Raw genomic sequence first — 26,968 nt, forward strand, 5'->3', positions numbered from 1 at the left:
AACCATACGTATCTATATAACTTACCCAAAAGTTAAAATGATAATTATTTTTTATTTTTTATTTCTTAACCAAATTAATTTTTAATTTTTTAAAAAAAAATTCTAAAAATCAAACCAACCCCTAACCCCTAAACTTTAACCCTAACCCCTAAACCCTAAATCCTAAACCCGAAACATAAACCTAAACCCTAAACCCTAAAAAAACCATAAATCCTAAAGCCTAAATCCTAAACCCTAAACTCCCTAAACCCCCAAAAGACCCTAAAGACCCTAGACCCTAGACCCTGGACCCTAGACCCTAGAAACCCTAGAAACCGTAGAAACCCCAAACCCCAAATCCGAATACCTAAATCCTAAACCCTAAACCCTAAACCCCAAACCCTAAATCCCAAAACCCCAAACCCCAAACCCCAAATCTGAAACCCTAAACCCTAAATCCTAAACCATAACCCCTAAACCCTAAACCCTAAACCCCAAACCCTAAAACCCTAAACCAAAACCCTAAACCCTAAACTCTAAAATCCTAAAACCCAAAATCCTAAACCCTCTAAACCCCCAAAAGACCCTAAAGACCCTAGACCCTAGACCCTGGACCCTAGACCCTAAAAACCCTAGAAATCCCAAATCCCAAATCCGAATCACTAAACCCTAAACCCTAATCCCTAATCCCTAAACCCTAATCCCTAATCTCCAATCCCTAATCCCTAAATCCTAAACACTAAAACCCTAAAACCCAAAAATCCTAAACCCTAAACCCTAAATCCTAAACCCTAAATTCTAAACCCTAAAAACCCTAACCCCTAAACCTTAAACCCTAAACCCTAAACCCCTAAACCCTAAATCCTAAACCCTAAACCCTAAAACCTAAACCCAAAAAACCCTAAACCCTAAACCCTAAATCTTAAACCCTAAAAACCCTAAACCCTAAACCCTAACCCCTAAACCCTAAACCCCTAAACCCTAAATCCTAAACCCTAAAACCCTAAACCCTAAAACCCTAAACCCCTAAATCCCAAAACCCCAAAACCCTAAACCCCTACCCCTAAACCCTAAACCCTAACCCCTCAACCCCTAAACCCCAAAACCCCAAACCCTAAACCCTAAATCCTAAAAATCCTAAACCCTAAACTCTAAACCCTAAATTCTAAACCCTAAACCCTAATCCCTAATCCCTAATCCCTAAAACCCTAAACCCGAAACCCTAAACCCTAAACCCTAAACCTAAACCGTAAACCTTAAAAAAACTCTAAACCCTAAACCCTAAACCCCCTAAAGACCATAAAGACCCTAGACCCTAAACCCCAGGCCCTAGACCCTAGAAACCCTAAAACCTTACAAACTCCAAACCCCAAATCCGAATTCCTAAACCCTAAACCCTAAAACCTAATCCCTAATCCCTAATTCCTAAATCCTAAATCCTAAACCCTAAACCCTAAACCCCCAACCCCAAACCCTAAACACCCAAAACCCTAAACCCTAAACCCTCTAACCCCCTACCCTAAAAACCCTAAACCCCCTAAACCCTAAACCCCAAGCCCTAAATCCAAAACCACCAACCCCCAACCGCCAACCCTAAACCGCCTAAACCCCCTAAACCCTAAACCCTCTAAAACCCCTACCCTAAAAACCCTAAACCCCTAAACCCTAAACCCCAAACCCCAAACCTCAAACCCCAAATCCCAAATCCAAAAACCCTAAAATCCTAAACCCTAAACCCCAAACCCCAAACCCCAAACCTCAAACCCTAAATCCTAAACCCTAAACCCAAAACCCAAAACCCCCTAAACCCTAAACCCCTAACCCCCTAACACCCTAACACCCAAACCCCAAACCCTATACCCTAAACCCCTAAACCCGAACCCCAAACCCCAAACCTCTAACCTCTAACCTCTAACCCCGAAACCCTAACCGCTAAACCCTAAACCCTAAGCCCGAAACCTGAAATCCTAAACCCTAAATCTAAACCCTAAACCCTAAAAAAACCCTAAACTCGAAATTCTAAACCTTACACCCTAAATCCTAAACCGTAAACCCCCAAAAGACCCTAAAGACCCTGGACCCTAGACCCTAGAAACCCCAAACCCCAAATCCGAATACCTAAATCCTAAACCCTAAACCCTAAACCCCAAAACCCCAAACCCTAAATCCCAAAATCCCAAAACCCCAAACCCCAAACCCCAAATCTGAAACCCTAAATCCTAAACCTTAAACCCTAAACCCTAAACCCTAAAATCCCAAACCCAAACCCTAAACCCTAAATTCTAAAATCCTAAAACCCTAAACGCTAAACCCTAAACCCCCAAAAGACCCTAAAGACCCTACACCCTGGACCCTAGACCCTAGAAATCCTAGAAACCCCAAACCCGAGATCCGAATCCCCAAACCCTAAAACCTAATCAATAATCCCTAAACCCTAAAATCCTAAAATCCTAAATCCTAAACCCTAAACCCTAAACCCTAAAACCCTAAAACCCTAAAACCCTAAACCGTAAACCCTAAAACCCCAAATCCTAAACCCTAAAAAAAAAAAAATCCTAAAACCTAAACCCTAAACTCTAAATCCTAAAAACCATAAACCCTAAACCCTAAAAACCCTAAACCCTAACCCTTAAAACCCTAACCCCTAAATCCTAAACCCTAAACCCTAAACCCTAAAACCCTAAACCCTAAACCCTAACCCCTAAACCCCAAAACCCCAAAACCCCAAAACCCCAAACCCCTACCCCAAAACCCTAAACCCTAACCCCTAAATCCTAAAACCCCAAACCTCCAAACCCTAAACCCTAAACCATAAACCCTAAACCCCAAACCCTAAACCCCAAACCCAAAAAAACCGTAAACCTTAAAAAACCCTAAACCCTAAACCCAAAACCCAAAACCCTAAAACCCTAAACCCTAAATCCTAAATCCTAAACCCTAAATCGTAAACCGTAAACCCTAAAACCTAAACCCTAAACCCTAAACCCCTAAACCCCTAAATCTCTAAATCCTATACCCTAAACCCTAAACCCTAAAATCCTAAACCCTAATCCCTAAACCCTAGTCCCTAATTCCCAATCCCTAATCCCTAAAACCCTAAAACCAGAAACCCGAAACCCTAAACTATAAACCCTAAAACCCTAAACCTAAACCTAAACCTAAAACCCTAAAAAAATCCTAAATCCTAAACCCTAAGCCCGAAACCCGAAACCCTAAACCCTAAACCTAAACTAAAACCTAAACCCTAAAAAAACCTTAAACCCTAAACCCTAAATCCTAAACCCTAAACCCCCTAAAGACCCTAAAGACCCTAGACCCTAGAAACCCTAGAAACCCCAAATCCCAAATCCGAATCCCTAAACCCTAAACCCTAAATCCTAAACCCTAAACCCTAAACCCCAAAACCCCAAACCCAAAACCCCAAATCCCAAAATCCCAAACCCCAAATCTAAAACCCTAAACCCAAATCCCTAAACCCTAAAACCCTAAACCCTAAACTCTAAAATCCTAAAACCCTAAACCCCCTAAACCCCCAAAAGACCCTAAAGACCCTGGACCCTAGACCCTAGAAACCCTAGAAATCCTAGAAACCCCAAGCCCCAAATCCGAATCCCTAAACCCAAAACCCTAATCCCTAATCCCTAAACCCTAATCCCTAATCTCTAATCCCTAATCACTAAATCCTAAACCCTAAAACCCTAAATCCTAAACCCTAAATCCTAAATCCTAAAACCCTAAAACCCTAAACCTTAAACCTTAAACCCTAAACCCTAAACCCTAAATCTTAAAAAAAAAACCCTAAACCCTAAAAATCCTAAACCCTAAAAACCCAAAACCCAAAACCCAAAACCCTAACCCTTAAAACCCTAAACCCTAAACCGCTAAACCCTAAACCCAACACCCTAAACCCGAAATCCCTAAACCCCAAAACCCTAAACTCCTAAACCCTAAACCCTAAATCCTAAACCCTAACCCCTAAACCCCTAAACTCCAAAACCCCAAAACCCCAAATCCTAAATCCTAAACCCTAAACCCTAAACCCTAAATTCTAAACCGTAAACCCCAAACCCTAAACCCTAAACCCTAAATTCTAAACCCAAAACCCTAAAAAACCCTAAACCCTAAACCCTAAACCCTAAACCCTAAATCCAAAACCCAAAACCCAAAACCCTAAAACCCTAAACCCTAAACCCCTAAAACCCTAAACCCCTAAACCCTAATCCCTAAATCCTAAACCCTAAACCCTAACCCCTAACCCTTAAACCCCTAAACCCTAGACCCCTAAATCCTAAACCCTAAACCCCTAAATCCTAAATCCTAAACCCTAAACCCTAACCCCTCAACCCTCAACCCTCAACCCTAAACCCCTAATCCCTAAAACCCTAAACCCTAAAACCCCAAAACCCCAAACCCCCAACCCCTAACCCCTAACCCCAAAACCCTAAACCCTAAACCCTAACCCTTAAACCCTAAACTCTTAAACCCTCAACCCTAAACCCTAAACCCTAAAACACTAAGTCTTAAAACCCTAAAACCCTAAACCCTAAACTCAAAATCCTAAAACCCTAAACTCTAAACCCTAAACCCCTAAAACCCTAAACCCTAAACCCTAACCCATAAATTCTAAACCCTAAACCATAACCCCTAACACCTAACCCCTAAACCATAAACCCTAAACCCTAATCCCTAATCCCTAATTTCTAATCCCTAAAACCCTAAAATCCTAAAACCCAAAACCCAAAACCCAAAACCCAAAACCCTAAACTCTAAATCCTAAAACCCTAAACCCTAAAAAAACCAGAAACCCAAAACCTTAAATCCCCTAAACCCCCTAAAGACCCTAGACTTTAGACCCTAGACCATAAACCACAGACCCTAGAAACCCTAGAAACCTTACAAACCCCAAACCCCAAATCCGAATCCCAAAACCCTAAATCCTAAACCCTAAACCCTAATCCCTAATCCCAAAACCCCAAACCCTAAACACCCTAAACCCTAAACCCAAAATCCTAAATCCTAAATCCAAAACCCCAAAACCCTAAACCCTAAATCTTAAAACCCTAAACCCTAAACCCTAAAATCCTAAACTCTAAACTCTAAACCCTAAACCCCTAAATCCCTAAAACCCTAAACCCCTAAATCCCTAAAACCCTAAACCCCCAAACCCTAACCCCTAACCCCTAAATCCTAAATCCTAAACCCTAAACCATAACCCCTAACCCCTAACCCCTAACCCCTAAATCCTAAATCCTAAACCCTAAACCCTAAACACTAATCCCTAATCCCTAAAACCCTAAAACCCTAAAACCCGAAATCCTAAACCCTAAAACCCTAATCCTAAACCCTAAAAAACCCTAAACCCCCTCAAGACCCTGAAGACCCTAGACCCTAAACCCCAGACCCTAGAAACCCTAGAAACCCTAGAAACCTTACAAACCCCAAACCCCAAATCCAAATTCCTAAACCCTAAATCCTAAATCCTAAACCCTAAACCCTAATCCCTAATCCTTAATCCCTAATCTCTAAACCCTAAATCCTAAACCCTAAACTCCCAACACCCAACCCTAAACCCCCTAAACCCTAAACCCTAAACCCCCTACCCTAAAAACCCTAAACTCCCTAAACCCTAAACCCAAAACCCCCAACCCTAAACCACCTAAACCCCCTAAACCCCCTACCCTAAAAACGCTAAACCCCCTAAACCCTAAACCCCAAACCCCAAACCCCAAACCCTAAAACCCTAAACCCCCTAATCCCCAAACCCTAAACCCTAAATCTTAAATCCTAAACCCAAAACCCCCTAAACCCCAAACCCCAAACCCCCTAACACCCTAACACCCAAACACCCAAACCCCAAACCCTAAACCCCTAAACCCTAAACCCTAAACCCCTAAACCCCTAAACCCGAACCCCAAACCCCTAACCCCTAAACCCTAAGCCCGAAACCCGAAACCCAAAACCCTAAACCCTAAATCCTAAACCCTAAACCTAAACTTAAACCTAAACCCTAAATCCTAAAAAAACCATAAACCCTAAACCCTAAATCTTAAATGCTAAACACCCTAAACCCCCAAAAGACCCTAAAGATCCTAGACCTTGGACCCTAGAAACCATAGAAACCCTAGAAATCCTAAATCCCAAAATCCGAATCCCTAAACCCCAAACCCTAAATTCCAAAATCCCAAAACCCCAAAACCCCAAACCCCAAATCTGAAACCCTAAACCTTAAACCCTAACCCCTAAACCCTAAACCCTAAACTCTAAAATCCTAAAACCCTAAACCCTAAACCCCTAAACCCCCAAAAGACCCTAGACCTTAGACACTGGACCCTAGACCCTAGAAACCCCAAACCCCAAATCCGAATCCCTAATCCCTAATCCCTAAACCCTAAACCCTAAAACCCTAAAACCCTAAACCCTAAAACCCTAAAACCCTAAAACTAAACCCTAACCCCTAAAAAAATTCTAAACCCTAAACCCCCTAAAGACCCTAGACCCTAAACCCTAAATCCCAGACCCTAGAAACCCTAGAAATCCCAAATTCAAATCCCTAAACCCTAAACCCTAAATCCTAATCCCTAATCCCTAAACCCTAAACCCCCTAAACCCTAAACCCTAAACCCCCTAAACCCCCTACCCTAAAAACCAAAACCCCCTAAACCCTAAACCCCAAACTCCAAATCCCAAACCTTAAACCCAAAACCCAAAACCCACAACCCTAAACCGCCTACACCCTCTAAACCCTAAACCCTAAACCCCTTAAACCCTAAAACCCCTAAACCCCCTACCCTAAAAATCCTAAACCCTAAAACCTAAACCCTAAACCCCAAACCCCAAACCTCAAATCCGTAAAACCCTAAACCACCTAAACCCCAAACCCCTAAACCCGAAACCTGAAACCCAAAAAAACCCTAAAAAATCTTAAACCCTAAACCCTAAACCCCCAAAAGACCCTGAAGACCCTAGACCCTAGAAACCGCAAATCCGAATCCCTAAACCCTAAACCCTAATCCCTAATCTCTAATCCCTAATTTCTAAACCCTAAACCCCAAACCCTAAACCCTAAACCCCCAACCCCCAACCACCTAAACCCTAAACCCCCTACCCTAAACCCCTAAAACCCCTAAACCCCAAACCCTAAACCCCCAGCCCCCAACCCCCAACCCCCAACCCTAAATCGCCTAAACCCCCTAAACCCTAAACCCCTTACCCTAAAAACCCTAAACCCCCTAAACCGTAAACCCTAAACCCCAAACCCTAAACCCTAAACCCCCTAAACCCTAAACCCCAAACCCCAAATCCTAAACCCTAAACCCAAAACCCTAAAAACCCTAAACCCAAAACCCTAAATCCTAAACCCTAAAAACCCAAAACCCCCTAAACCCTAAACCCAAAACCCAAAACCCAAAACCAAACCCCCTAAACCTTAAACCCCAAACCCCAAACCCGAAATCTGAAACCCCAAATCCCAAACCCCAAACCCAAAACCCCAAACCCTAACCCCCTAAACCCTAAACCCTAAACCCCCCAAAACCCAAAACCCCAAAACCCCAAACCCGAAACCCGAAACCTGAAACCAAAAACCCGAAACCAAAAACCAAAAACCCAAAACCCGAAACCAAAAACCCAAAACCCCAAACCCCAAACCCCAAACCTGAAACCCTAAAACCCTAAACCCTAAATCTCGAATCTCGAACCCCGAACCCTAACCCCTAACCCCAAAACCCCAAAACCCCAAACCCCAAAACCCCAAAATCGAACCCCTAACCCCTAACCCCAAAACCCAAAACCCCAAACCCCAAACCCCAAACCCCAAACGCTAAACCCTAAACCCCAAACCCCATACCCCAAACCCCAAACTCGAACCCCTAACCCCAAACCCCAAAACCCGAAACCGTAAACCCTAAAACCGTAAACCCTAAATCCTAAACCCCAAACCCCAAACCCCAAATCCTAAACCCAAAAACACTAAACCCCTAAACCCTAAAAAATCCTAAACCCTAAAAAACACTAAATCGTAAACCCCAAACCCTATAAAACCCTAAACCCCAAACCCTAACCCCTAAACACCCAAAAATATCCTAAACCCCAAACCCCAAAACCCTAAAACCCTAAACCCCAAACCCCCTATCCCGAACCCAAAAACCCAAAAACCCAAACCCCAAAACCCTAACCCGAAACCCCTAAACCCCGACCACGCCCATGAACCCAAACCCCAAAACCCTACACCCCCGAAACCCCTAACCACTAACCCAAAACCCCAAAACCCAAAACCTAAACCCCAACCCTATCCCCTAACGCTTAACCCCCCAAAACCCTAAACCCCCAATCCCCCACTCCCGAACCCTAAACCCTAACCCCTACCCCCAAACACTAAACCCTAAAACCGACACCGACACCGACCCCGACCCCCGAACCCCCAAACCCTAAATCCTAAACCGAAACGCTCAACAATCAACCCCTGACCCAAACCAAAGCCCAAATCGAAACCCTCAACCCTGAACCCAAACCCCCTAAACCCTAAACTCCCAACCCCATACCCTAAACCCCCTACCCTAAAAATCCTAAACCCTAAAAACCCTAAACAACCCTCAAAAACCCTAAACCCGAACTCGAACCCAAACCCGAACCCATAACCCCACCCCAAACCTTGACCGCCGAAACCCCGAACCCCAAACCCCAAACCCCAAACCCGACCCCCAACCCGACCACGACCCCCGAACCCCGAAATCTCGAAACCCCAAACCCCTAAACCCCAAACCCCTAACCCCCGAGCCCCGAGCCCTGAACCCTAACCCTCAAACCCGAAAACCTAAACCCTAACCCCTAAACCCCAAACCCCCAACCCCGAAACCCTAAACACCCCAAACCCCAAACCCAAAACCGCAAACCCCGAAACCCGAACCCAAAACACTAAACCCTAAATCCTAAATCCTAAACCCTAAACCCTAATCCTAAACCGCAAACCCAAAACCTAAAACCCAAAACCCCTACCCCTAAAACCTAAACCCTAAACCCTCAGCCCTCAACCCCAACCCCAACTCCAACCCCCAACCTCGAAACCCTAACCCCTAACCCTAACCCCCCGAACCCCCAAACTCCGAACCCCGACCCCAAACCCCTAAACCCTAACCCCTAACCCCCAAACCCTAACCCCAACCCCAACCCCAACCCCAACCCCAAAACCCCGAATCCTAACCCCTAAACCCTAACCCGAACCTGAAACCCCAACCCTGAATCCCTAACCCCTAAACCCTAACCCCAAAACTAAAAACTCAAAACCCAAAACCCTAAACCCTAAACCCCCTAAAATGCTAAACCCTAAATCCCTAAAACCCTAAACCCTAAGGATTTGATGATGAGTGGACACTCCTAAGCATGATGCCGAGTACGGCAACCGCATCTAGAATGGACACGATATTCATCTCGTTGGGTTGCCAAATTTGGAAGATATGATCGTGATTAGCATCGGCTAGTAGCAATTGGGTAGAGAGGAATCCCCAGGAATGCGCTAGTTTCTACATCCAGGCAGGGGGTGGCGACGAACTGTTGTTGTTGAATGTGACTGCGAGAAAGTCGGCGATGCGAGTATATCTAATCGATTCACTGATCATCTGAATCACGATGATCAGTGACCTCGCACGAGTTGAGGATGTCGCTGAGGTAACGAGCTGATTTACGGCATGCGTGAGTTGGATCTGACCAAGGTGTATCTCATCCATACATTGACCGGCAACATTTAGTAGGGAAAGGTAGTCGGCTTCGTAACCTAAGAATGTGGATTCGGGAATTAAATGTGAAGAAGAAGAAATACGCCCGAACTCCAACCATTCTTGAGAATTCTCCATTTGGAAGGCGCGCACGTAGAGGTTGTCCTGTTGAATCCTCAGCCTAATCCAATGAATGTTGGTTCGCAAAATGATGCCGAACCATCGAGTTGATGGATTTTGCTGAGCAGGAAGTATAGGAATATTATGGGAAAAAGTCGCTCCCAATACAACGCGTAAGCCCGCAATAAAGTTCCTGTAAGCTCTACTGCCTCTTTCAACGTTGAACTCCCTCGTGAATTCTGCCATCAACTGAATTCAATCCTGCCATTGACAATAATAATCAATCAATAGAAAAACATAAAAATAATAACTCAATGAAATGTTTGTAAAAAGAAACAAAATCTCAAATTAATCTCAGCCTTTAAATCCATTGCCACCCAAGATACATGTTCCATCTAGATTCAAAAGCGGAGGTGTCTTGTTATATAGATTTACCATAGGAAAATATCTTAACCATGAACAATAACAAATAAAGTCAATCCCCAAAGATATCTTATATGAAAAATGATGTTTTTCAATGAAACTCAAGTTTGACTCGGTTCGGCTCGATAATTTTTTTCAATGTTATTTATATTGTGTAAATACAATATATGACAACATAATTTTTCTCAATAATATGATTAACAAATTTTTGATAAAAATAGTACCAAGTGTTATATAAATTAAAAAAAATTAAGGGAGCCCATGTAACGCCCTCAAAATAATAACAATAAACCCATCAGATAAAACATGCATTTACATATAAATTAACTACACTCTTATATTCATTAGAGTTCCGTTAATTAAATATTACATGTTAACCTCATAACAAAATGCCCTACGGGCTTACAGCTTTCCAAGTTAACACTTGGTTACAACAAAGAGTTCTAACTCGTTTACACATTAAGCCCTTGGCTTGAAGTTACATATAATACATCAAAAGTAAAACGACAAAACTATGCCCGCCACTAGCCTCCCAGCTAAGTCCTTGGAGGTGGCATGCTTCCTGTACCTGAAAATGATATTCCCATATAGGGTGAGCCACAGCCCAGTAGAAATACACTAAACCAACCATGGACAATGACTAAAACATTAGCAATTGATAGTTGGTCAACACTGATACAATCACATAAATTACATATTTATGTCAACGACTTACAAGTCCCAATTACTTTTCATTTTCCCTTTTTCAACAGATAAGCATGCTAGCTCTATCATCATTTCCACAGATATGTATACCAACAATATTCACAGATAAGCATACAAGCTGTATCCACACTCTACAACAGATATGTATATCAACAATATCCACAGATAAGCATACAAGCTGTATCCACACTTCACAAAGATAAGCATATGAGCTCTATCTTCACTTCTCTAGACAAGCATATGAGCTCTGTCTACGGAGTTCATCCCCTATTTCCTCCCAATACCTATCCGGTTTAGAGGTACATCCCCTATCTTCCCCTAAACCGCGGAGTACATCCCCTATCTCCTCCTCTACACATAACGTATATAAACACATTGGTTCTATATACAATCACACAATACACACAATTAATGTATTCTATCAACCGTCAAGTTCCATGACACATTCCATTGATTAGTTTCCATTTACCTAATCATCATGCATTGTCTACAACAATCTCGACTATCCTCCACCGATAGCCCAAAGCAGTTATTTCTAAAACAGAAAATAAATGCACAAATGGATATTCAATCAACATTTCATTTCCTCATTTCTCACCAATTAATTATCCCAATTAATTAAACAATGTAATTAGGCCATTTTCCATGATTACTATTTCAACCCTTAGGTCCCATTTTCATCAATGATTCAACAATCATTCCATTTTTTCCTATGCCAAACATGCATCTAGGTTTATTATGAATAAAACCCCAACTTTTGTAAAATTACACAAAAGCCCCAAACTTTCACAAAATTACCAAACCAAGCCCAACATCTCAAAATACCAAAATTTAAAGACAAAACCCATAGAGAGGAGTAGGTTATCCCTACCTCAAATTCGGAGTCCCAAAGGAGAAGACGACAAAACCCAACGTGCTCCAAAACCTGAGATTTTCAGATTAAAATGAAGCCCTCGACGATCAACAGCTTTTTTGTAAAGGCCAAAGGTGAGTAAATCACTCCTACTAGATCAAAACCTAGAGAGAAGGTAGAGTCTAGAGTGAGAGGCTCAACAATGGTGATTTTGGAAAAGTAAGAGAGAGAAGAGAAAGTGAAAAAGTGATTTAAAGAGTCACAAATTCGGGACTTTAACCCAGGTCTCCGCTCGAGCGTAAAACACCCCGCTCGAGCGGCCACTCACAGACTTCCGCTCGAGCGGCCAACCTCCCGCTCGAGCGCAGAATGCACTCGCCCAGCACTTTTGCAGAACCAGGCCTCCGCTCGAGCTCCCGACCCTATGCTCGAGCGGCACTCAGACAACCCCGCTCGAGCGGCCAATACCACGCTCGAGCGTACAACGCTGCACAGGAAAATACTGAATGGGTGTAATCTACGCTCGAGCGCCAACACCTCCGCTCGAGCGTACAGGCCAAAAATCTGGGCAACTAGTTTTGGTTTCTAAACTCAACCAACCTGTAACAAACCCGCTCAACACATCCTATAACTCAAATACAAAGTAAGAAAGGATGCAAACAAGATAATAAACAACTACCAACATCCACGGACACATGTCCGGATCACTATACAACAAGGGTAAACCCGGGATCGCTATAGCCCAGCACAATTATACAAAACTTGTAAGACTTACTATATTTTATTCAAATTTCAAAAAAAAATGATTGTGTTTTTGTTAATTATACATTTAGGCTATGTTTGGCATAAATGATTTGAGCTAAAATAGCTACAAAAAGACAAAATAAAAAGCTAATAAGATAAAATATTGCATCCAAACCATAATCATTTCATTTTTTTAATTATATTTTTCTTTCACACAAAATATTGATCTCATTCCAATTATAGTAACATAATTTAAGTAGGAATCCAAATTTGAAATTTTATTTTAAAAATATAAAATTAATTTGTAGACCAATAATATTGTAACACATATTAACAAAAAAATTAAAAAAATGACATAAAAGAATTACAACTTTCAACTTTAATGAAATGATAATATTTTCTAATTATAGTAGTATATAAATATATAGATACATAGATAAATCATGGAATAGATTATTATTTAAAACTTATATAGTATGGGATAAATCATTATAATATTTAATTTAAATTTAAATTAATGGAATGCTTTCCATTTGAAAGTCATAAATCAAGAGATATTAAATTATTATTATTATTATTATTATTATTATTGTTTTTTTTTTATAGCTTGAATGAGAACTATAGAGGATTTTTTTAATTATTTAAAATCAAAAAATTAGAAATTTTAGTTTGAAATATTGGAATTCCTACAAAACTTGTGGTTAGAAATTCTCCTTTACTTACATAATATATAGATAAATAGATAGATTTAATAATAATTTATATTTGTTTTAGATATTGTTTTAATATACAAATTATTTTTAAAATTTTTTTTTATAAAAAATAATTTAACAATCCAATCAGTAATCATAGTGTATGTAAGAAATTTAAAAGGGTGTAGCAGTAGGTATGAGAGAAGTCAAAAAGGCTTAGGGATTGAAAGAAGTCAATAAATGCTGAGATTTTTTTTTTAAATCAAAAAATTAGAAAATTAAGATTGGATATTGGAGCTCCCATAAGGCTTGTGAGTTAAAATAAATAATTATAGATACAGCCCGTGTATGGTTACTACAGTAGCCTTTTCAGTTTCTCCCATATACTATGATTAGTGATAAGGTTGTTAAATTATTTTTATAAAAAATCTTAAAAAACATAATTTATATATTAAATTTTTTTTAAAACAAATATAAATATCTATATGCACAGGATAATTATCGATATTTATATTTGCTTTAGATTTTTTTTAATATATAAATTATATTTTTTAAGATTTTTTATAAAAATAATTTAACAATCTTATCATTAACCATAGTGTATAGGAGAATTTGAAAAGGGTATTGCAGTAATTATGTACGAGTTGTATCTATAATTATTTGTATGAGGGGATTTTAAATGCTAATTAGGGAATTTTGACCAAATCAATAAGTACAGGCATGTGGAAAGACATGTGGATTGAAAAAAGTTAAAAAATACTGAGGTTTTTTTTTTTAAAATAAAAAATTTAGAAAATTCAGATTGGAATATTAGAAATCTTAAGAAACATAATTTATATATTAAAAAAAATTTAAAACAAATATAATTATCTATATGCACAGGATAATTATCGATATTTATATTTGTTTTAGATTTTTTTAGTATATAAATTATATTTTTTTAGATTTTTTATAAAAATAATTTAACAATCTTATCATTAACCATAGTGCATGAGAGAAGTTGAAAAGGGTATTGTAGTAACTATGCACGGGTTGTATCTATAATTATTTGTATGAGGGGATTTTAAATGCTAATCAGGAGATTTTGACCAAATCAATAAGTACAAGCATGTGGAAAGACATGTGGATTGGAAAAAGATAATAAATACTAATGTTTTTTTTAAAATAAAAGATTTAGAAAATTCAGATTGAAATATTGGAGCTCTCATAGTACTTGGGGGTTAGAAACCCCTTTTCCTTAATATCTATATATATATTTTACTTTTTCTCTCACAACCATCACATTCAAATCAAAAGTTTTTCCTAAGCAGATTTAATATAACTAGGTTAAATTAGTTAAAAAATAAAAAAATAAGATGATTAATGAAGAATAATTAATTGATTGGTAATGTGGTGTAAAGAATAATTAGTATTTGCATATGGTGTAAAGAAGAATAATTAATTGATTGGTAATGTGGCTTGGGTTAATCCACAATGATGATTTTTGAAATTTTATTTGGTTCCTATCTTCATAATTCAGTTTTTAAAAAATTGAAATATTTTTAGATATACATAATATAAATATACTTAAAAAGTACAATATTTGTGATTTTTTTTAAAAAAAATCACTAAATACAAAAAATATAAAAAAAATACGAGAATTCAATACATTTTTTAATATTTTTGTGTATTTATTGATTTTTAAATTTTTTTTTTTTACAAATATTTTACTTTTTAGATTTATCAAAATAAGGTGCATCTAAAAAAATTTTAAAAAAATTGTTTAAAATTTTAAAAATATTTACTAAAAACCAAAAATATAAAAAATAAAAAATTCAATTTCTAGAAAATTAAATTCAAAAAACTAAAACCAAACGGCTCTATCAATTGAGGTTACGTTGGGTTAATCCATAATGATATTTTTGAATAGTTTGAACAAAATAAAGGAAAACTTATCAATACGTCTCATATACAAAGTTTAAAACCCATATAATCCCAAAACAAAATAGTTGCACCAATTAGTCCTATATATTTTTAATTGTTACCAAAAAATTATTTTTATTTATTTAAAATTTACAAACACTGTTACATCCTACTACCGTCGGACTTCCGTCAGATGGTCATCGGAGACTTGCCGGAATGTTCAATATCACCCGGAAGTAGCCAGAATATTGCCGGAAGTTCAACGGAGTGTTATGAACATCAATAGAAGTCGCTGGAATGTTCAAAACGTTCATTGGACGTTAAGAACATCATTGGAGACTCACCAGAATGTCTAGAATATTGTTGGAAAAGAAGAAGAAGAATAAATGGAGAAATTAGAGCGAAAAAATATAGCAAAATGTGCTAAATATTGATAAACTAAAAGAAAAAATAAATAAAACGATAAAAAACAGTAACAATGAGAAAAAAACATATGTTATTTTTTTAATTTTTGTAGGATTTAAACAAATAATTTTCAATGTTGATCAGACTGAAAAGCAAGCTTTGAAACTGTAAAATGTTACAGTTTCAAAGCAAAAATCTATTAAGCGTTGTAGCCTAACTTTCCACGCTCCTTTTAGAAGGCAAATAGCCCTACAGTTCGAACTCCACTCGTGGTTCTGAATTTGATTTCACAAGTGCAATGTGAAATAGTGAAAACACAAAACGAGTCCAAATCTGGCAATTCTTTTTGGAAAATCGATATTTGAATCAAATGCTAAAAATGGATTGCTTTGCTAGATTACAGAGTTGCCACCTAAATATTTTTGGGAAATTTAGGAAACTTGAGTGTAGCTTGGCTTTTTTGTGCCTCCTTTCGGAAGCTCGAAATAAGTCCTACAGTTCGGACTCCCGCGGTTCTGAATCTAATCTCACAAGTGTAATGTGAGATTGATAAACACCAAAGAGTCCAAATCCGGCAAATCGTTTGGAAAATCGATTTTGAATCAAATTGCAAAAAATGAACTGTTTTTCCAGATACAGAGTTGCAACCTAAATATTTTTTAGGAAATTTAGGAAACCTATGACTTGTGCCTAAGGCTACGTGTCCCTTATCACCAAGATTGTCTCGACTCGGAAACTTAGGTACGAGAGGGGAAGGTCACGACACTACTAAAAAAAATACTTTTTGCGACCGCCATAAACCGTCGCAAATAATAAAAAACAGTCGCAAAAGACTTTTTGCGACGGCCCATGCGACGGCAAATGGGGGTCGCGAATATGGGGGTGGCAAATACTTTTTGCGACGGCAAAGCAACGGTCGCAAATTATTTGCGACCACCTAAACTACTTATGGCGACCCCTATTTTGCCGTCGCAAAAAACAAAGAAAAATACTAACATGATCTTTGGCGACCATCTTGTTACCGTCGCAAAAAATTAAAAATAAAAATAAAAATAAATAAATAAATAAACAAATTGTGAAACATTAAAGCCCTTTTACCTATCCAGCTGTTTATCAAACAAATTAGACAAATCAAACCCACAGCTAACCTCTAGATATTCTTCCTATTTTCGTCAAATATTAAAGCTTGAACAAAATAAAAACAAAAAATGTCACAATTAAACAATTACTTTTAATATGTGAAACTTTTTTTCATCATATTCCAGTTGGGGTAATATCTGTCAAAACACTTCCAGTATACAATACTACTAATAGAACTTATAAAAGGCATGTCAATGAAGCACAAGCATTTCAAAGCCCAAATGATGAACTAAAGGTTTAAGATCTAACACGAGGCCTTTAAAGGACTGGGAACATCATTGTGAGAAGACATAAAAATGCAATCAAGTAAAGACAACCAAACATGCAGAACTAAGCTTCTTATGGAGCTCATCCAATTCCGATTGATAGCATGAGAAACCACATGTGTTAACAGCATTAAAATCCACAAGCAAAAATAAAGGTGAATAACCAGTAGCAACAATAATTCTTTGTTCTCACATGATAAAAAAATCTTATTCCAATCTCTAATCAGAGTAAGAGGAGAAGGGGAATGGAGGCAGGATAAGACAAATCATTGCTTACTTCTAATATCCATACTACCCTTGTTTTTTACCGGTCATACCTGCAACCACCTGCAAAGATGCAATCCGAATAATCAAATTAGTTAAAATTACCTGTGCACAAAATTCTTCCATCAGGTACATATATATTTGAAGTAGTACATAAAATGCCCGTAACGTAAAAAATCACTTTCGAAATGTTGAAATGCATAAAAAAAAACCTTAGGGGTAAAGTACATGGTTTTTATAGGGGAAGAATCCTAGTAATTTTTCTAGGCAAGACATCAAAAAGGAGCCCAAAACTCCAGTTATCAAGGTCTAGAGAAAGCAGCTGGGAAGCACTAGGGAAAACTCCAATTTGTGCATATTATGCCAAAGGTTAAACTCCAACAATTTCGCGGAAAGTCATCTTATGGACTTGTCTACCAAAACTAGGCATTACTATTAAATACAGCATGTGATAATGTTCTCCATCACCATGACATGCTAATAAATGACAAATCAATAGATAAAAAGCCTCTGCAAAATAGATGTGGTTCAATATGTATCCTTTACAGCATTAAAAAAGAAAGTTAATTTTTAATCCACTTAAAGCTCTATCACCGATATGCAAGATCATCTAAACACACTGATCATACAGCCTCCACGTAACAGAGTTGGTCAATACCATGTAAATATTTTCTTCCTTTCATTTAAGCATCACAATTAATTAACAAAGGTACTACTCTGATTGGTTTCCTTGACAAAAAGCTTTAAAAAAAAATTTTGGCTCACAAGAACGTTCCCTCATGCCTAGTTCTTCACCTATCATTCTTCCCCACATAATACAATCACAAATGGTGTGACTGTTATACAATTGCACTGCCAAAGGAAGGAGCCGAATTAGAACAGTGAACAGCTTGATGAGTATTCTGTCATCACACATACACTTACAAGTTACGAGTCCCAATTATAATAATAAGCCCTAAAGCAATAACTTTTTCATCCTTGCAAAGTCATTAGAACTTCAAATGATCTAACAAAGTAGCACCAGGCAAAATTAATTCAATAGATCACTACCATAATCAATGGCATGCAAATTTAGAACCACGTAATACATAAAACAAAAGAATAAGACATTCACCAAAAACTTCACTTCATGTAATTGATATGCTATTTTTTTACCATCTGGCCAACTGCAGTAGTAACAACTGCAGGCATGTTTCCGAAACGCAACCCATCAAACTCAATCACTCCAGACTGCTGAATTATCTGAAATAACAAAATAAAAGGGTAGTTAGATACCAACAAGCATAAATCATAGGCACTAACAATCCACAAGGTTGCAATCCACCTGTAAAGTTTACATTCCTACATTGCAGAAAACATCAGTGCCATTTTTTTAGAGTTATACCCTGCTAAGTTATGCTGAGTAATCCTCAGGGCATCCCAACAACAAAAGATTCTCAGGACAGTGCCAAAGCATAAACTTAAAGCTCATCATTAGTGCTTCCTTTTCTAAGATGGACAGTTGATAATATGAAAGCTTATTACAAAAAGGAAACAGAATAGATATGAACAATGGCCACGTTCAATAACAAAGACATTTGATTTTATGTCAAGTTCTTTTTTTATTTATTTATAAAACTTATAAGTGGCAAATGCCGAAAGCCATCCAACTATAATAACAATCCAAAGTGTCATCGCATTGACATGAATCCTAATTTGACAATTCCATCATGTCGAGCATCCTTTTGGCAAGCATGAGATTCTATAACCATGACTCAATGTCTGAAAACAAAACACGAAGAGTTTTCAAAGAATTTCTCTAGACCCAAAAAAGTGAGAGAACGACCACTTTACTATTATGCTAAAATAACCTTGCAGTGGATAACTCCAAGTTGGTGGATAGCTAGGTTCTTAATCATTTGAAGCCATATAATTAATAAATGACATAATGTACCTGTTCTTTCGTGTAGGGCATGAAAAATTGAGTATTTGTGCTGCATACATTCTCTTCATACACAGCAAATATCATAAATACATGCATGGGGAAATATAGTGATATCCTTCAAGAACTTCATACACAGCAAATATCATAAATACATGCAGAAATATAGTAGAGTGGCATACCTATTCATTTTCTTTTGAAGCTTGCTGCCCACTAGATGCATCTGACACCTACAATATGTTAGTATAATGTGTTAATAATTTCCATATGTATATATGCAAATTGATAAAACGTAAAATTCGTCAATTTGTAAGTATTGCACCTCTCTCAAGCTCATACTCCCAGCCATACCCTGTGACTCTAAGAACAAAACACGTGCCGTTAGGTTCTTGATCATCGTAGTGAACCTAGACTCAACGTCTTGTGTCACACGCTGTGTGATCTCATCAATAAATGAAGGGGCTGCTAATGATTGGGATGGGCCGCTTCCTCGCGCATACACCGCACTCCAGGGCACTCCTCTCCCATAGGTCTTGCAATACCCATGTCCATCCTTCCCAAGGATTTTATGGTAAATCCCATCGCAATACTCAATCGTATGTTGCTCCTTAGGAACTTTCCAAAGATGCGCATTATATTCCTCCTACATTTTGAAAACATAAGGACAATGTTTGGTAAAAAGCAAAATATGTGTAAAAACATGTAAACCATAGACATACCACAATTGCTACCACATCAGGATCATTCAGGTTGTGTGCCCTCTTCCAGAGACTCATCTTATCTATTCGCTCTCCTTTATGTGTCATCTGCATTTTTTTGCAAGTTAGGAGCTCAAGTCTTCACAACATAATAAGTCAAAAATGCAGCACTAGGTGCAGCCACAACTGCAGCCACAAGTGTCACACCAAGTGCACTAGGTGCGGCTGCGGCTGCAGCTACAGCAGCAATTGTAGTCACAGATGATGCCTTAGGTGCAACCACAAGATCAATACATTGAAACGAATATCTGAGAAAGATGTCCTTCCGGTCGTATGTGGAGGCCCACGAAATCCCCGATTAGAAGAATTCTTCTTAGCAATCGCCTATAACATTGGTTAGAATATCAAACATTAGTTATTTATCATTAAAACATTAATTAAAATTTTATAAAGAATACATATACCTGCACTTCTTTACTCGCCCAATATTGTACAAGTTTCCTCCACTGGGTTGGCACTATGTTACTAGGTACTCTAGAAGCAATGTCCGGATCATTCTTGAATGGAACCCAATACTTGGACTTTGTCTTGCTTTTATGATCTTTCCACGATGTCCTACAAAGTCGCATGCAAACCTCCTTGAATTCATCTGGACAGTATACCAAGTTGTCCTACAAAGCACAAATTGAAAGCCAATTTCATCCTCATAATTATAGAGCATACACAAATGCACAAGCAAGCTAATAATTAATAACTAAACACAATTAACAAGAAATCATAAATCAAATAACTAATAACTTGGAAAAATTCAAAAATCTAAGCATAAACCCTAACCGTAATTAGCAAAAGGGAAAACTATATACCTTCACCTCTTGCCAAATATTCTCCTTTATATCAACATGCATCACATTCCAACTGAGATATGTAAGTGGGACTCTATGCCCGCTGCGCACGATCAACCCTAATTGTCCTTTCAACTTTTTGCCATCATCCTCCACTGGCTGAAACTTATCATCAAATTTTACTTGGATCTTAGTGCCTGTACCCCATTCCTTTATCCCTCGGGCAAATCCTCGACCTCGTCGTGTTAAGGTAGTTGATACTGTATATGGAGATAAAACAGATGAAGAAGATGCTCCATCCATAGTGCGAGGTAGCGAAGCACTTGCTCGCACACGTACAGCCTCATCTATAGTGCAAGGGACCTTAAAGGTCTTCCTCTTTCGCTTCATGCTAAAATGAAAGAAATATGAAAAAGTTAATACACAAGAAATATGGATATCAATTTACTAATAATATAACACAAGATATAAATATAAACAAATGATACAAATCATTTTCAGAACAAATAAAACTTTAGCAGTAAAGTTTACCTCGAAACATATGGAGAAGATGCTCCATCAATAGTGCAAGGTAGCGAGGGACTTGCCCGCACACGTAAAGCCTCATCCATCATGCAAGGGGCCTTAAAGGTCTTCCTCTTCCGTTTCATCCTAAAATGAAAGAAATATGAAAAGGTTAATACACAAGAAATATGGATATCAATTTACTAATAATATAACACAAGATATAAATATCAACAAATGATACAAATTAGTTTCAGAACAAATAAAACTTTAGCAATAAAGTTTACCTCGAAACATATGGAGAAGATGCTCCATCAATAGTGCAAGGTAGCGAGGGACTTGCCCGCACACGTAAAGCCTCATCCATAATGCAAGGGGCCTTAAAGGTCTTAACCTTCCGCTTCATCCTAAAATGAAAGAAATATGAAAAGGTTAATACACAAGAAATATGGATAGCAATTTACTTATAATATAACATAAGATACCTATTAGCATCCTCGGTTGTCTTTCCAACAATTCTTCCTTTTGGCGATACTGATAACTGTCAAGAGTGCAAGTCAAATTCAAAACCAATTTAATACATGAAAAATAGCATCAACTAACAAGATAAAGTCATAAAAAAAAACTCCTACGAATACTGACTAGAGAGGCAACATCAACTCCAATTTCATCTAGGACCTGTCAAGTAAATAAATAAATAAATAAACAAACTACCCAACATGTGTTATTCAATTAACAATAACAAAAAACATAAATCATCTCGATTCATAAAAAACATAAACCAATAGAAGAACAAGAAAAATTAAACAATGAACCTGGTTGGTTAGCTCTTCAGTTTCCTCTTCAGTCTGCTTAACTGGGGACATTTGTTGTAAGCAAGCTTGTAATTTTGTTATTTGTTGCCTAAGATTGATTAGCTGACATGCTGAAATTTTAGTTGTTGCCTGCAGAATGCAAATACAAATAAAAATAAGAAGATAAATCTGAATATAAAAACAAGAAAGAGAAATACGTTCTAGAATGTACCTCATTTCCTGTTTTAGCAGTTCTCTTTATCTCCGTAACAAGTTTCTTTTCCTATATCAACAAATAATTTATAACCGACATTGTAATTGAATAAAAAACATAAACATTACCTATAAACTCTTTAACATACTTTCAATTGCAAGGTAGTGATTTCCCTCTCAATTGCATTGGCCATTTCAAAGAACAGAGATCCGTATGCAAGTCCACAACGATGTCTCCTACGCTCGTAACTATTAGAACCGACATTGTAATTGAATAAAAAACAACCACCACAGTAAGTAAACATTTATTATAAAAAGAAAGAAAATTTTTATGAAATTCTACACTTGATAATAGAACAACACATAAACATATATAAATTTATCACAAATTCAGCAATTAAGCACGAGACATTTTAACAATATTTAAACTTTTCTTATTTGCAAATAATAGAAACCTAAGAAACACGGAGTATAGTTCAACCCTCTTCCTCAACAATCACAAATGAAGTTCAACCATCTTCATCAACATCAATTGTTGCTCCTTCTATTCCTTCTCTCACCCAACCAATTTCTTCATCACGAAGCACAGCGTTGTCTTCCAAATGTTGAGTCATATAGGGTTCAACTTGAGGATCATCATTAGAATTCATATCAAAAAGACCTCTTTGAGACATCTTTACCACAACTTGCCAATTTGGTTCCAAAGGATCAGGAACATACCAAACTTGCTCGGCTTGGGATGATAATATAAAAGGTTCATTGCTAACACGATCGGTTGGGTACAACAAACGATTGAAGTTGACTAATGTGAATTTGAAAGCGTCTTCCATTTTCCCCCTAGTGTTATCAATCCAATCACACTTAAACAACACATATTTCATATTGTTAGTGTACCGGATTTCGACAATATCAGTCAACTGTCCATAGTAGTACACAGCACCGACGCGAGGACTCTTGTCCTTCCGACTAGCATAACTCATTGTATCAGCCTTTAAAGCTACACCACTATTTTGAGTCACCCGACGATCATCCACAGCCTTCACACGAAAACGAAACCCATTGATAATGTAACCATTGAACCGCCTAGCCAAAGTATGAGGACCATCTGCTAATCTATTGATTTCTTCAGTAAATGTAATATTACTTGTCCTTCGCAAGGTCTGAACCTATTAAAAAAACAAATATAAATTCAACTTCAACTCCAACTCAAAATTTATGTATATTTAGATATGTGAAATGAAATGTTTAAATACATACATGGTCCTTAAACCAAGTGTAGAATGTTTCGAAATGCTCAGATTGAATTTGATGATCGCTTGCACGTGGCATTTTGCTCTTAATGACTTCAAGGTGTTTGCTGTGTAAATTGGAAGAGAATAGTAAATATCATATAGATTTCACTTTAGAATTTTACAATACTAGGAAAGTGATAAATTACCTTATGAACGGTGCAACTGAACTTGTGTTGAACAACACATATCGGTGACACTGTTGTAATTCATTATCATTAAGATAAAATGTTGTACTTTCGCCTACAGCTCGACCCATGTTGTTATCACCTTCATTGTTTCTCCTCGGTCGATTAGATTTGGTTTCCACATCAAGGAGATAGCGAGAACAAAAGTTCATGCATTCTTCCATCAAATACCCCTTAGCTATTGAGCCCTCCGGATGAGCTCGATTACGCACATATTGTTTCAATGTAAGAAGAAACCTTTCAATCGGGTACATCCATCGAAACTGTATTGCTCCAGCGATCAAAGCTTCATCAGCAAGATGTATAGGCAAGTGTTCCATTATGTCAAAGAAAGATGGTGGAAAATTTTTTTCAAGATGACAAAGAGTTATTGCTATACGATCCTGAATATATTCCAAATCACTTGTACGATTCACTTTGGAGCACAATTGTCTAAAAAAAGTGCTCAACTCAATCAATGGTTCAATCACATTCTTAGGCAAGGACCTCCGTATAGCTAAAGGAATAAGTTGTTGCATCAAAATATGACTATCATGGCTCTTAAGACCCCAAATACTTCTATCTTGTAAGCGCACATGTCGCGAGATATTGGATGCATAACCGTCTGGTACTCTTACTTCCTTGAGTACTTTGAGAAACATATCTTTCTCATCATTGATCATTGTGAATTGTGCAGGAGGGACATAAACTTTATTGAACCCTCTTGACTGCAAGTGCAATGGTTTTCTGATATTCATTTCTTGTAAATCACGTCGAGCATTCACATTATCTTTGGATTTTCCTCCAACTCCTAGTATTGTCCACAATATATTATCGCAGACATTTTTCTCTATGTGCATCACATCGAGATTGTGTCTTATTAAGTTGTGCTCCCAATACGACAATTCATAGAATATACTTTTTTTCTTCCAATTATGGCCTTTTCTTCCGTTATTTTCCCTCTCTTCTTGTCTTCTGAACATTTCCTTCAGGTCATTCCTCTTGTACTGACTAAGGACACCTTCTGATTCCAACTGATGCAACGTCTCAGATCCAGATAAAATTTGAGGTTTTAGTCTCCATTCTCGACTACCATCAAATGATACTTTATCCTTTCGAAATTTATGATTAACTGGTAAGAAACGACGATGACTCATGTATGAATACTTCCTACCATGCTTCAACCAATATGATTGAGTTTTCACATTGCAGCAAGGACAAGCATATTCACCTTTCGTACTCCATCCTGATAAGTTGGCATAGGCAGGAAAGTCACTGATTGTCCATAACAAAGCTGCATGCAATTGAAACATTTCATTGGTTGATGCATCAAATGTTTGTTCACCTTCATCCCATAATTCCTTCAACTCTTCAATCAATGGTTGCAAATACACATCGATCTTATCGCCAGGTCCTTTTGGCCCATCAATCAGCACAGACAAAATCAGATTTGGTTGTTTCATGCACATCCATGGTGGTAAATTATACGGAATCAACACAATTGGCCAAGTGCTATGAACTATGTTCATTGATCTAAATGGGTTGAATCCATCTGTAGCTAACCCAAGGCGTACATTACGACTATTACTAGCAAAACAAGTGTTTCGCCGATCAAAGTCCTTCCATGCGAGGGAGTCAGCAGGATGCCTTAACACACCATCATCAACTCGTTCTTCCGCATGCCATCTCATGAGCTTTGCCGTTTTCGATGACATAAACAATCTCTGCAACCTTGGCTTCAAAGGGAAATACCTCATCTGTTTTGCTGCTACCCGTTTACCAGATTCCCTTTCATCATTTCCAACACCACCATTTTGTTTCCATCTAGAACTACTGCATATAACACATTTATCAAGCTTTGTATCCTCTTTTCTGAACAACATACAACTATTGGGGCAAGCATCAAAAGTCTCATATGTGAAACCCAAATCTGTAGTAACCTTCTGAGCTTGATAATATGAGCTTGGAAGTTTTGTGCCCGTAGGAAAAGCCTCATTCAAAAGTTCAAGTAACATGTCAACGGACTTGTCAGTCCATTGATTGAGCACCTTCATATGCAAAATTCGAACAATGAATGATAATGAAGTAAATTTGTGACACCCCGGGTACAGATCAGTTTGTGCATCTTCCAAAAGTTTAAAATATTTCAAAGTTTCGTCATTTGCCCCTATCTGAACCGGGTCATCTTCCTCTACATGGCTTGGATCACTTGCCCCTGCTTGGGCTGGATCACTTGCCCCTGCTTGGTCTGGATCACTTGCAGTTGGTTCATCATTCTCAACACCCATATGTGGAATTCCCAGGGCCTCTTGTACCATCCCAACCACATCATCTCTAGTTACTGAATCCGCCATTAATGTTTGGTTTTCTTGGTTACCATGTAATTGGACATAGGATTCCCCATGATGAATCCAATTTTTGTACTTTTTTACGAACCCATTGGAAATAAGATGCTCCCTTACAACCTCTCGTGAAAAATTGTATCGATTACTACAAAATCGACATGGACAACTAATCGATAAACTTTCATCTCTATTGTTGTATGCAAATCTCAAGAAATTATCAATCCCATTCACGTAATCAATTGACATCCGATTTGGCAAATCAATCCAATTCTTGTCCATCTTTCTATTTCTTTAACTATTTAATATGAAAAATTAAATTAAACAATCGGTCGTAAAAAAATAGACGCAAAAGATCATATTTCTAGTAGTGACAACAAAATAAAAATATGAAAAATTAAATTAAATAGAAAATCAAAAAAAATAAATCAAAAGAGCTTAAAAATTGAATGCTTAATTACATACCTAGGTAAAAAGTAACCACCACAGCAAGTAAACATTCATTATAAAAAGAAAGAAAATCTTTATGAAGCTCTACACTTGATAATAAAAACAACACATAAACATATAACATGCTATTATGGAGTTTTGAACTCATTTGGGAGAAATTATATCAAATAAGACTTAATCAAATCTTAATGGAAAACACTTGGTTGAGAAACTAAAAAAGAGCTGGCATGACCTCTTTTTTCTAATTTTGAATTTGTGATTAAGCTTATTATTTGTGTAAGCATGATGTCGCTGGTGAGTTTGATTTTCACCATGCTGGAAGCACCTCTGTTTGGGTTGAGGATTTAGTTTTAAATGAACGTCTAAATTCGTTAAGTATGGCCATCTGTTAACTAAACAGTGAAAGTCCTTAGGCAACTACTTTGGCCAACCTTCTATAAGTTGGACCAAAGTTTCTTCCATTATTTGTCCTCAGAATAAGGGTGGTGAGAAGAGTTTTAGGCTATGAGGCCAAACAATCCATTCTAGCTAGTAAACTATTTGGA

The 26,968-nt window shown here is 37.7% G+C and overlaps 2 protein-coding genes and 1 pseudogene across 8 annotated transcripts in view; all 3 read right to left on the reverse strand.

Moving 5' to 3' along the window:
* Positions 1–19,211, reverse strand: part of LOC145789046 (phosphatidylinositol 3,4,5-trisphosphate 3-phosphatase and protein-tyrosine-phosphatase PTEN2A-like) — a 29,908-nt pseudogene extending 10,697 nt beyond the window's left edge. The window contains exons 1-5 of the transcript XR_014350326.1: positions 19,137–19,211; positions 18,359–18,445; positions 18,128–18,180; positions 17,257–17,266; positions 16,632–16,696 (exon numbers count right to left, since the gene is read on the reverse strand). The product of XR_014350326.1 is annotated as a phosphatidylinositol 3,4,5-trisphosphate 3-phosphatase and protein-tyrosine-phosphatase PTEN2A-like (transcript). The remainder of the gene's footprint in view (positions 1–16,631; positions 16,697–17,256; positions 17,267–18,127; positions 18,181–18,358; positions 18,446–19,136) is intronic.
* On the reverse strand, positions 16,997–22,480 carry LOC145806749 (uncharacterized). 6 transcript variants are annotated; one of them, XM_082904540.1, is made up of 14 exons: positions 22,325–22,480; positions 22,195–22,245; positions 21,984–22,112; positions 21,811–21,846; positions 21,654–21,709; positions 21,456–21,575; positions 21,196–21,315; positions 20,686–21,055; positions 20,287–20,493; positions 20,117–20,206; positions 19,844–19,930; positions 19,476–19,767; positions 19,307–19,354; positions 16,997–17,266 (listed from the first exon to the last, which is right to left on the reverse strand). In XM_082904540.1, the coding sequence occupies exons 1-13, from the start codon at positions 22,478–22,480 to the stop codon at positions 19,338–19,340; spliced, it is 1,731 nt and encodes a 576-aa protein (XP_082760666.1). In that variant the 3' UTR covers positions 16,997–17,266; positions 19,307–19,337. The 6 variants fall into 6 exon arrangements, 5 of the variants coding, with proteins under 5 accessions (XP_082760666.1, XP_082760665.1, XP_082760667.1 ...); XM_082904539.1 differs by having other exon boundaries at positions 19,447–19,767; XR_014350234.1 differs by having other exon boundaries at positions 19,307–19,767.
* Positions 22,481–22,568: 88 nt separating this feature from the next.
* Positions 22,569–26,968, reverse strand: LOC145806748 (uncharacterized). Its single transcript, XM_082904536.1, has 3 exons — positions 23,614–26,968; positions 23,433–23,532; positions 22,569–23,341 (listed from the first exon to the last, which is right to left on the reverse strand). Exons 1-3 carry the CDS (start codon positions 26,253–26,255, stop codon positions 22,685–22,687), a joined length of 3,399 nt encoding a protein of 1,132 aa, XP_082760662.1. The 5' UTR covers positions 26,256–26,968; the 3' UTR covers positions 22,569–22,684.

The sequence above is a fragment of the Camellia sinensis genome, chromosome 14 (genome assembly GCF_055761805.1).
Source record: "Camellia sinensis isolate YWXY chromosome 14, ASM5576180v1, whole genome shotgun sequence".
Taxonomy (NCBI): domain Eukaryota; kingdom Viridiplantae; phylum Streptophyta; class Magnoliopsida; order Ericales; family Theaceae; genus Camellia; species Camellia sinensis.